Source organism: Myripristis murdjan, chromosome 21, assembly GCF_902150065.1.
Source record: "Myripristis murdjan chromosome 21, fMyrMur1.1, whole genome shotgun sequence".
NCBI lineage: Eukaryota > Metazoa > Chordata > Actinopteri > Holocentriformes > Holocentridae > Myripristis > Myripristis murdjan.
Window position 1 is genome coordinate 7222559 of NC_044000.1, and position 12010 is coordinate 7234568.

General features: G+C 43.6%; 1 protein-coding gene across 2 annotated transcripts in view; it reads right to left on the reverse strand.

Annotated features, from left to right (window-relative positions):
- xpo4 (exportin 4) overlaps positions 1 to 12010 on the reverse strand; it is a 62086-nt gene that overhangs the window by 9018 nt on the left and 41058 nt on the right. For both annotated transcript variants that reach the window (XM_030081029.1, XM_030081028.1), the window contains 8 exons: positions 10725 to 10899; positions 10228 to 10404; positions 9879 to 10021; positions 9564 to 9709; positions 7871 to 8048; positions 3005 to 3164; positions 1687 to 1856; positions 1197 to 1371 (listed from right to left, as the gene is read on the reverse strand). In XM_030081029.1, the coding sequence (XP_029936889.1) occupies positions 1197 to 1371; positions 1687 to 1856; positions 3005 to 3164; positions 7871 to 8048; positions 9564 to 9709; positions 9879 to 10021; positions 10228 to 10404; positions 10725 to 10899 (1324 nt within the window). The remainder of the gene's footprint in view (positions 1 to 1196; positions 1372 to 1686; positions 1857 to 3004; positions 3165 to 7870; positions 8049 to 9563; positions 9710 to 9878; positions 10022 to 10227; positions 10405 to 10724; positions 10900 to 12010) is intronic.

Below are 12010 nucleotides of genomic sequence, written 5' to 3' on the forward strand. Positions count from 1 at the left end.
TGGGCCATATCTCCTTATCCTTTTGTAGCAGCATGAGCCCAGTACAGACTGAGCAGCTGTGGGAGCCGACAGCTGCTGTCTCACTCATATGTCCCGCCCTAATTACTCTGGAGTCATTGTGGCTTTGCACCCCCATTTACTACTGTCAGCCTATTAAGACAAAGGCCTTCAGGATCAGGGCAAGGATCATGTTATAAACTTGGGAGAAACACCCTGGGGGAACACAATGGACTTGGATCCCATCACTACCTCCCGGGTTATTACTTAAGTCTATGCAGTTCTACGGTGTCGAACAGCAGTGACCAAGGTTGATGACCAGGGTGTAGATTTCACGTCAACAGAAATTATACCCATGATGCTTTTAAATTATATGCAGTCCGCTTCTGTAACAGTAGTTTTGTATTACTTCCTTGGCCAACTATTGCTTGGCATCAGTGTATTCCTGTGCATGTATTTGAGTACACTGATATATTGGTTTGCAGTTCTGCAGGCCTGTTATCTGCTATAAATAAACAAACCCGTGGGGTTGAACACAGCTATGTAAAATCTCTAAAACCTGCAATGAAATCCTATTTTCTTTGCATGTGCTATTTATTTCTTCAATTATGTTTTTGTAATATTAAGTCCTCATTTAAAAGACCCTAATGTTTCCCCACTATTACACAGAAACAGTTGGTCAGCTTGCCTTTAAGAGCTGCTAAGCCTGAGAGATTTTCAATAGTGTGGGTCTCCCTGGAGAGTTTTAGCATCCCTTGGAGCTCCGAATGTTGTTTTAGGAGCTCTTCCACCTTGACAAGCATGAAATTCTGGCAGTGAACAGAAAATGTCAAATTTTAGGTAGAAAATAGTTAAAATTTCAAGAAATAATTGGCACAAAACACCAGATATTAGACTCACTGTAAAAATACTGGATTTGAAAAGCCCCTTTTATTTGGACCCTAGCGTGTCCCCCATTTCCTACACTAATCTACACTACATCATCTCCTACACTGTATCTTGTGCATGATGTATGCATGTGGATTGTGCATGTGCGCGCTGTATCCATGCACATGTCACTCTCCTAAAAGTCATATATTAATGATATCACCTATTAACCTATGACACTGGCATGAACATGTATGAAATATGTGATATATGGTCAACTGTTCTGTTGATGTGAAGGAGAGTGTGTGTATGCAGCGGCGTGTGCTCCTCACCTCAGCCCAGTACTGCTGTTTAGCATCCAAGTCCATGTGTGCGAAGCCCCCCAGGACCAGGGCCTTCATGAGAGTCCTCTGCACCGACCTGGACAGCAGGTGGAGGGGGGGGCTGCGGCTGGCAAACTGCTTGGCCAGGTTCCACCAGTTTTCACACTGCACCACAATGTTAGCCCTGGAGAGGGGGCGCAGTCATGGTTACAACCTGTGGCACAGTGCTATTTGAGGAGAGGGGTGTACTGCTGAGGAGAGACGGGTGTGATGTCACCCTATCACTCCCTGCGTTGTATTTTTAACATTTTAACATTAGTGGATGCTTTACTCCCAAAGTCCCTGGCTTGGGAAACAGTTCTGATTTAGTCTTAGCTTTAGTGTTTTGGCTAAAATGCCTTAGTTTTACTCATATTTTAGTTATTTGAAGATTTTGTCTGAACCTGTTGCAGTCTGACTCCTGAGCTGCTTCGCCAGCCAACCACAGCAGCTTCCTTACCTCTCCCTCTTCTCCACGAGTGTCACTAGCAGCTCCACTGTGTCGTTGGCCAGGTCGGGTTCTGAACTCCACACAGACAGGTTGTTGATAACCTTCTCCAAAAGGTATCCCACAATCCACTGGGCCCCCTCTGTGTCTGGACCAAACGCTGTGCTCAGAGGAATGCTGATCTGAGGAATGGGGAAAAAAATGAACAAAAGACCCATAAATCCATGGAAAGCAGCTAGCTCACTGCCAACATCAGAAAGAGAGATAACCACTCAAACTACAGAGGCAAAGTATTTTTTTTGTGATTTCCCCCACCACAGTGAGAAAGAAAAAATATTTTGCAATGTAAATATGGAGCTTTGCCACTGGTGTAAGTGGAGTTTCACTATGTCAGTTTTTTTTTTTTTTTTTAAAACAAAAATCCACTCGTCCTATCAACCAAACTAGTAGGTTTATATTTTGGAAAGTTCTTTGACACACCAAAGCTGCAGCTTTTAGTGTCTTTCACCTTGTCCTAGCAGCTAGTGTAGCAAGTGTCAACACATAAAAAACAACAACAACAAACACAGAAGGGTCCCATTATAACCTCTGAGGTTGTCTAGATAGACTGAGTGTAGCAAGTGACGTGACGTGTTTTCTTTTCCAAAGGTGTCAAAGGATGCCTTGTCTCTATTTTTGATGCACTGTGTCAGTTGTTCCTCTACTACTCACCTATTTTGTTGTTGTCAAAGTCATATAAATCAAATTCATGTTTTGTGAGGCACCCTGGTGGCTCACCAGACACAGTGCATACTGCATACCACGGAGGCTCAGCCTTAACCGCAGCAGCCCGGGTTTGAATCCGGCCCAGGCCCTTAACTGCATGTCATCCCCCCTCTCTCTCTCTCCTTTTCTTTCCTGTCTCAATCTACTGTATCCACTATATGAATCATGGTTTGTTTACATTTTGACTCCATATGCCAACTTGACAATTGCAGTGTAGACATCATCACTCGTCGTGACACTCTGCCCAGATGCACTGATGAGACGAGGTGTAACTCAGTGACACATAAGCATCAGTTTTCCTAAACAGTCTACAGCATGACACTAACGTTGTCTCCACTGGGGCCGTCCATGCTACAAATGTAAGCATGCACAGTATTGTAAGGTGCTTCAGGTGCGGTTCAAGTCCCAGAACAACCTTGCAGTCACAAGTTAGCTTCTGTACCATCCAGGCCTCCATCGCATGTTTTTAATAATCCTTATGCCAAACGAAGCTCTCCCTCTCATCCACTGTTCCCAGAGCTCTGCCAGGTTGGAGAGAGCATGACAGCTCCAGGAGGCGTCCTACCTGTTCGTAAAGTTTCTCGTCCATCAGCAGATACGTCTTGGCCCAGCGTCTGAGAAACCACACGATGTCTTTTCCCATCTGAGGGCTAAGCAGCTGGGTCAGGCTGGCTCTCGTCGCCCTGGACTCCACCTCTGAGGTCCGCAACACCGCTGACAGCAACCTGGGAGAGGAGAAAACGATTGTAAGGATGTACGACACAAGGGATTAAGGAAGGAGAATTATGAACAACAAAAGGATAAGGGAAAAAAAGCGGGGAAATTGAGGAGGATGAGAGAGACAGCAACAAAAGTAGAAAGGAGTGAAGACCAGGAAAAAATAAAAAAAAGGAAAGGAAGTGAATAAAAGAGACAAGATTGAGTATGGAAGAACTGAGAGGCTGAGAGGGAAACAGGAGAAACAGGAGAAACATAAAAATGAAGATGGGAGAAATAAAGAGCTAGAAAGTAGAGATAAAACAATTCATTGATTGTAATTTCGACAATTCTTTGATTTTTGATTCATTCTTTTAGTTATTTATCAAGTAAAAATACAAACATTTGCTGTTTCTAAGCTTCACAAATGCTAAGAATGACTTGCTTTTCTCAGTTTCATATCAATACAAAACGCAAAACAACTTTGGCACACCTGAGTCATGTTAATGCAGATGTGAAAGAGGAAAAACCAAACCCTAAACCAAATTTAGAGAGGAGGCCGTTCCAAACACTGCTGAACTAGTAAAATGTCTTGATTTATTCATAAAAGCACCACTGTTTACCACGCAAAAGACTCACTGTTTTAACATCAGCTGTTTGACATTCAGTGCGATGTTGGCATGTTTTACATTAGAAATACGGTACGTTAAAATATGTTACGTTAGAAAATAAAAAGATCTTTATATCTATATCTATATCTATATCTATATCTATATCTAGGCTGGTCAGACTAATGAAGCAATGTGAATATATTGTTTTAGGTGTGATAGGCATTTGTTTTAAAATTTTATAGATGAAATGGTTAAGAAAAAAATAAACTAAAAATAAATAAATAAAATACACAAATTAATCTCTTAAAGCTCTAAAAACTTTCCCATCATCATGAAATGCCTGACCTTAAAGGTTAGCCTGACTTTTTTGAAAGTGAGGCAACCTAAATGGCCAAAAGATGGCGGATGGTAGATTTTCATTATCTTGCTGTCCCCTGTGAGGGCCGCTGTCACACAGCACACACACACGTACATGAAAGGCCAGAGAGACAGAGGGCTTAAAGCAGCTTATGCCCCCCTCCTTCCCCCCACCCGGTGTAGGACAGTGTACGGCCTCACATTGTTTGCAGAAAACAAAACCCATTGACATTTGCCTGGGCTGAGGTCGGCCGCTTGCTATTAGGAAACCTGATGCCATCGGCCACTCGTCCCTGCAGTCCTCTGTCATTGCTGTCACCCCTTTTCGCTCCCTCCTGCCTGACTCCCCCACACCCCGCCGCCATCCCCACCCACCACATAATGAACAATCTAGAACGCACTGAGGCTCAATGACCTTCAACACACACAATATCACCGGCTGCTGTAACTATCTATTGTCGTCACTGTGATTATCTGTATGCAAACACGCGCACGCACACCTTTGCACTCCACAGACAGGCATCCGGTGCCTTTGTGACTGCCAACAGGCCTGAGCCACCCAACGCTGCCAACACTTTCAGAGTCACATGCTGTCGGAGTGCAGAAATACTAAAAAGAACAATTCTCAACAATGGAAAAATCTGCCCCATTAAGACAATATTCCTTGCACTTTTGGATTCATTTTGTTCTTTGGTGGTGTGTTTTTCTTATCCCCATGGATAACAGGCCAAACGCAGATAAAGGGACATCGCGGCCTGATATGAAAAGATTCAGTCACTGATATTTAACAATCATACAGGGAATTCACTGCTGAAGAGGCACAGATACCAGTCATCAACAAGACATGTTGTGTTCTGTGTGAAGGACATGGCGGTGACTGTAAACAGACACCTGTGCTCCAAAACAGATGGAAATTGACTTTTCAAAATCAGAAATCTCAGCACCTGGACAAGCAAGAATTGAGTCAGTGGTACTGATCAAAAACCCTATCAACCACATGTGGATACAATATAGGTCACTTCATGCTATGGGACAGTAAAAATGGAACTTGCAGCGTCCTGGTGGTTCAAAGATCTAACGTGCACACCATACTGCTGAGACGTCCTGGGACCTTTGTCACATCATCTTGCTCTCCATTCTTACCAGTTTCTCTTCAATGGAAAACTTCTGAGTAAAAGTTAAAAAAGAGGCCAAATTATTGAATAAATTAAAACTGTCACGACCCATTCTACTCAGTTGATGTAATCAGGTCTTTCTTGCCCCATGACCAAACTTTCCACAAAGTTTGCCATGTCATGTGAATCCATTCGGAGGTTATATTCTTAGAACAACCCCCATCCATCTCCATTGGCAGAGATAAAAATTATACTTATTGCCCCTAAAGGAGGTCCATGCTTCAAGTGGGTTTTAAGAAGATCAACAGGAGGAGCAGAATCCAGCACTCTTCCTGAGCATTTGCTGCACGCGGCAAACTGAAACAGAGGTTTCTGGTGGAAATAGAGTCAGATTCCTCAAGTTCAATCAGTTTGCAGCCACAGGCTCACCGGGCACCTGGCCTCTTCCTAACTAAATAATTAGCTGGGGTGGGGTGTGGCAACATGGAGGCTGGGTTGCCAGGAACCTGAAAGCCCCATATGTGTCTGTGTGTATGAGAGTAAATGTGAATGTGTTAGCAAATATGTGTAAATATGTGTAATGTGTGTGTGTGTGTGTGTGTGTGTGTGTGTGTGTGTGTGTGTGTGTGTGTGTGTGTGTGTTTCCAGCATGGCTGGGCTTGCGCCAAGGTATCTGCCTCACACTGGGACTGGCACTACCGCACCAAAAGGGTTTCCAGGAAACATTAGGCGCAGAGTTTGGGTGTGAATTTGTGTGCATGCATGAATGCATGAACGCGTGAGCTTATGCATGTAAACTGTGAATGAAATTGGGTGTATGCATCTGTGTGAGTGTGAAAGCATGTGTGCATGAATTTGTGTGTATGTGTGTATGACAGTGTATGAGTCTATGAGCGGGGGGGCTGGGAGAGAGACAGAGTGAGAGTGTATTTGTACCGACATGCATGCCCGAGATTTAAAGTGTGTCATCTTGACTTGACCAGGGACACTTTCATTGACAAGGTGCTTTACTAGCTTCATGGGATGGCTGTGAAAACACTTGGGGCCTGACAATGAGAAGGTCTATTCTTGGTGAGACACTCTGTTTTATTGGGGTCAGGCTGGAAAGTGAGAGGTCCTGTCACAATGCCCAAGGACCACTGGAAACAAAGAAATGGCATCTCCCCCATGCCAGCAATTCCTTTTCACTGCAGGTGGTCACGTCCTTGTCTCATTGCAGACACCAAACTCATTTGGGTACAATACCAATGACGTACGCTGTTGCTCTCCACTGTGTTTCCTTCTGAAATTTGACCTAACAGCTCTCATGTTTAGAAAATATTTCTTGGTCTGCTTGTCATCAAACAATTGAGGGGTTTTTTTGCATTATCAAAAAAAAAATGTAATACCTTTATCCATGTAAACTGTATTTATGAAAAAAAGCACAGCTTCACATTCATTCTGTTCAAAACATACGCCCAAGGGAGCGATCCATTGCGACCTCTGTTCTGCAGGCCAAGAGGCAGTAGCACAGTGGCAAGTGGAGGTTCATTTAGAGAAAATGGCCACGGGTACACACCAATCACTGGCTGTAAAACACTTAATGCCATGGGGTGTGAGCAGGGAGACCACCAGCTCTTTGGTTTTAATAGCAGTCTATGGAGGAGATGCCTCCGTATGCTTGACAAACAGCTATTCTGGGAAAATGCTTTGTGACATAATGAAGTGGCCTTGCTGCTGCTCACACCCAACATTATGTGGTAAATTCACAGAGCCATTTTGAGTCTCTTTAGTGAAAAAGTCATTCTTTTGTCAGACACTGTGGCTACGTAAATTTTGAGACAGCTTCATAACATCAACGGCTGATATGACTGGTTTAAACCGGTGCATGTGATCCAGCCAGCCATTGTGCTGTTGATAATGCTCACAATCTCCTGTCTCCTTCCTATAGAAAATCTCTGCATCAATGGTAGATATGGAGGGATGGAAAGTGTTCCTCATTCCCTGTCTACTCAGATTTTCCTGGCTGATCCAGGAATTAAAGCCAATAAGTGGCAACGTTCCATTGCTGTCATATTTACACTGCAACTGTCCTCATCAGGACACAGAAGATTTGCAAATAAATTTGATTATGATAGCCTTTGTCTAAAATCACACTGAATATTTTACCATATCTCCTCTCTCTAAAGTGTAAACTGTAAGTGTAAACTGTAAGACTCTCCTTAAACAGCGTAGGAAAACTTTGAAGGCCAAAACCACTGGCCAGAGTGGCTAATACCTTACATCAGCCACTTTCAGCATTTTGACAAATATAGAACAGAACCTCCAGAAGGTGGATGTTTACCTGCAAAATTGTGTAGCAGACTGACAAACTTACCTGCCAAAACTAAAATTTACGAGCATTTTACTGGTGGCAATTTGTCATCCACCTTCCAAAATGGTAACTTAACAAAAAGAGAGAGAGACCTAGAGTGCTGACACTAGGAAAAACAATCTGTCTGAAGTAACTCAGCTTCGTTTTTCAGCTAAATTCTGTAGTTGTTTCCTGCTACGTCTCATGAATCAGAAGACCTGAGCCTTCACTAAAATAAACCAACCATATTCTGTTCACAACATTTTAGCAATCTTAAAACAAAAGAGAAACAGCATTCAGTTCTGTCATTCGTCTTTCACCTGATGACTGAGTCGGTGCGGTTGCAGCCTGGTATGGATGAGGCCTTCTCTCCCGGTGAGCCCAGGATCTGCAGGGTGGTGTTGATGTCAACCTCTGTCGAATGCTTTATGGAAAACTCCATCACCTCCGAGGGGATCAAGGGGGTTTCGCCCTGTGGGTCATCTGCTAATAGATACCCTGGAGAATGCAGAGATGGAGAGTTAGTTAGGGTTATCTGAGGGCTGAAGTGCTGTGTCGCCTGGGGAGGGGAGGGTGGGGAGGGTGTACCGTAGCAGATTCCCTCTTACCAATAAGGTAAGTCTGAAGACTGAGACGAAAAATGGTTGCATAGCAAATCTAGTCTTTTTGGAAAGTACAAGATCATATTTGATGTGGTTGCATTTGTGTGAGGGTCCGCCTAGGAGACTACATATCCACAGATTGACAGGCAATAGATTTACATACATTACGTAACTTTTTTTAGGTTGAGCACTGCATATTAACAACTTTTTTTTCACCCCATGCTTCCCATTCAATCAATTTGTGTGTTGCAGAAAACTCTCTAAGTGCTACAGCTGTCTTTTAATGGCAGGGAAAATGAATGAATCAATACCTATCAGTCACAGGTTAATAAAAAAAAAAGTAAGTTGGCAGACATGTGGACGTAAGCAAGTACGAAAAATATAAAGAAGCTTGAGTAGGTTTGTTCAAGATCAGGGAGAATCTGTGTAGTATGTTGCAGCGGTTTCACCTACCCCTTGTATTCATGTCACTGCTTCAGAAATTAAATGCTAAATATTCAGAAAACACTGCATTAACTCTAACCCTCCGAATAAGGTGGAGTTCAGTTCTTCCATCTTGTTAACAATAAAGTCAATGAAGTGGAATATACTGCATTGGAGGAGCCATTTGTTAACACTTTACAATGGCCACATCCCAGTGTATAAATATATACACCATTTTATGGACTTTTCCAAAGGACCTGCAGCACCATGCATGCATTTTTTTCTTTTAGCACATGTATTCTTCATGGGAATTGAATCCTTAACACTGGCAGTATTAGTGCACAAAAACCAGTTCCAACCAGATCCCAGTAGAGAACTGGTTGTACTAACAAGTACAGGAAAAAGACTGTAAAATATTACCTTTGTTTCACTATAAATCAATTTACACAACAAGCCTGGCTCTAGATTCTTTCCAATAGTAGCCCGCTCTTCCCACAAATCAAATTTTAACACGCTATGTCATCATGGACCAAACTACAGGCCTAAATTTAGCACAGGTTGGTGATCTGTAGCCTCCCTGGAGTGCAGGACGCTCGGAGGTTTCATTTTATGCTAACAGGAGGTAATCAGACTGTATGAATAAATAAACAGTCGTCTAAATAAACAAGTCTCAAGCTTACTCTGTGAACTGTTACCACAATTTCCAGTGGATCAACATGATCACCAGTTTACTATGCATAAACAGGGATATTATCAGGCACCTAAAGTGAAATGCTCCCCTCTACTGTGTTCCTCTCAGCTTTTCTACTGTGTTGACCTCCAACTCTTCTCGTGGAAGAAGATGTGAGGTTTTCACAGCAACAAAAAAGGGAAGGCTCAGGTCACAGAGTGTTTTCTATAAGCTGTGGGCTTGTAAAGGCCTTTGAGACTGTACTTAAGGGTTCTAAATAAACCTGAACTTGCAAAAACCTGAAATCCTGAAGCTGACCTGAGACCAGTATGAGCCAGTGGATGTCTTCATAGAGGTCATCCAGTACTTTACGGTCCACCGATCCAGGGTCAGATGAGGCCATGAGCTGCTGCTGAGTTCTCTGGAGTTGTCCGTGGAGCCGCGTGACCCGATCCTCCAGCAGGCTGCAGGGTCAAAGGGCAAAGGTCAACACTGGAACCTGTATTTTCACTAGTTTGTAAACTCCAACTGTTGGGATCACACTTAACTCCCAACACATTTATAGAGGTGTAGTGCCTTTACAAATAAAGGTGAAGGTAATTTGGTAAAGTGTGTGTGTGTGTGTGTGTTTACCTGGTGAGCAGGGGAATACAGTGGTCGGCGGCTACACGTCCCAGCATACCAACGCTGGACAGCTGGTCTGAGAACAGCTCTCTGTCGTCTTCCTGCAGCTCATTGATCTCCTCCTCATCATGAGTTGCTATACCGCTCACTGACTGGAGAAATGGTGGTGGGGGAAGAAATGGTGAATTCCATTAGTCCATGCGGGGTCCATCAGACAGCACATATTTCAATAAAATATGAACCTTCTTATCTGACTGTGTGTGTTACTCCTACAGCCTGTCATCAAAACACACAGTGATGTTCATTTGTATGTGGTAATGTAAGCGGCTTTAGTTCTGCAGACTCCTGTGCCTCTCACCAGATTGCGGGTGCCGTCAGGGGCGGCGAGGTGACACTGGATGTAGGAGTTGAAGACCTGGACGGCGGGCTGGACGAAGCAGCCGCGTGGGAAATGCTCCTCGTCCTGCACCAACGTCAGCCATGACTCCAGCAGCTTGTCGTAGGCCTCCATGTAAACCATGTCATCCTTATCCAGCTGGGGGAAGGAGGGAGGGAAGAGAGGGGCAGACATACATATAGAAATGTATCAGAAAAAAAGAACTAGATTTCGCTATAAACAGAGATGTTTCTCAGCACCAGCTAATGGACAAGTTAAAATCAAAGACTCCACTGTTTTGACAGCCAGGAAGAGTACATTGGTTGTGGGAATTCATAGGTCAGAGTTCAACAAAAAAATGGATGCGCCCGACTTTCTTTGTTGTTTGCGTGGATCTTCAATCGACACAACAAATGTCTGTATTGTTTCAGTCCTCATCTGAAGGCACTTTTATAGCCCACTGCAGGTGTGTTACTCACCACCTCCTCTAGGGCAGCGCTCCGTCCAAAGGAGCAGGTGAGCAGCGTGAGGCAGTTGATGAAGGAGGTGAAGAGGTCACTGGGCAGCGCCGTGAGGATGCTCCGCGGGAACATGGTGATCAGGTTGGAGATGATGTTAGCAATGCCGACCGCCTCCGAGTCCTCGATCTCAATGCTGCCAATAAAAATAAAATCTCAGTACGTTCTGATCCTTTGTTCATGGACAAAGATTGGCATAATAAGACTGCGTGAAAGTGTGGTATTTTTTATCTTAAATACTATTAAATTAATGAAATTTAGAATAAACCTGCTGGGACAAACATGCTGGATGGGTAATAAAACCACTCGGCAGATAACCAACCATTGTTTGCGAGCTCCTTGCTCTTCCTAACAGTTGGCCTGTTGGGCGAAATAGTTCAGTTGTCTGGTGAAATTTAGGATCCATCAGTCATTGCAGCCAGTGTGGTGAAGTTAGTTTCCTATTCTGGTTAGTGTGGGTTAAAAAAGCTCAAACTGCTTCTTTTCCATATTCATTTCAAACTGTGCTTTGGGCTGAGGAAGGCCAGTTTCCACACTCCAGGGTGAGGTTGAGGCTAAACAGGGGTCAGTTTCCAGCTTACCCACTAGTGCATGAGGCTAGGAAACAGGCAGGAAAACTGATCGTTAACCAGCACTCATGGGCAACTTGACCCCCTAAAGCAGTTTTCCACAGCCGCATTTGAGGTTATTTTTACGGTATTTCTGCCTCGCCGTACTGTACACAATGTAGAGTGGCAGGATAAACCAGAGAGAGGAAAGCTGTAGTTACACTTGTCATTTTAAAGCCACTTTTATCATTCAATTACACTGAGAATTACAAAGTGACAGATCTAGATGGAAAAAAAAAAACAAATGTCCAAGTCCTGATACGAACTGCACAATCTGGACCTCTTTCAGCCACAATACCCCTAGAAGCAATGTTAAGACATGGTGAGCAAGAGTACGATAAAGTAATGCAGAGAGATTTAAACAAAAGCAACAAGATATGCAAATTTTCAGACCACAAGTGGACATAGCGCACTAAATCACATATCAAAATGTCAAGTGCAATCACAGCCAGAGAGAAGAGGGTTTAACTACTCTGAATCAGATACAAAGTCTCAAAATTATGAATGCAAGGCAGTTTCTCTTTGGTGCGCCAAAGACTCCCATTTGGGACGAGTAAAGTTTTGAAGCTGCACTTGAGTTTGAACCGAGGCACCTCTCGCAGTCCCACTCAGAGAGGAACTGTGTGTTAGAGGCCTAGC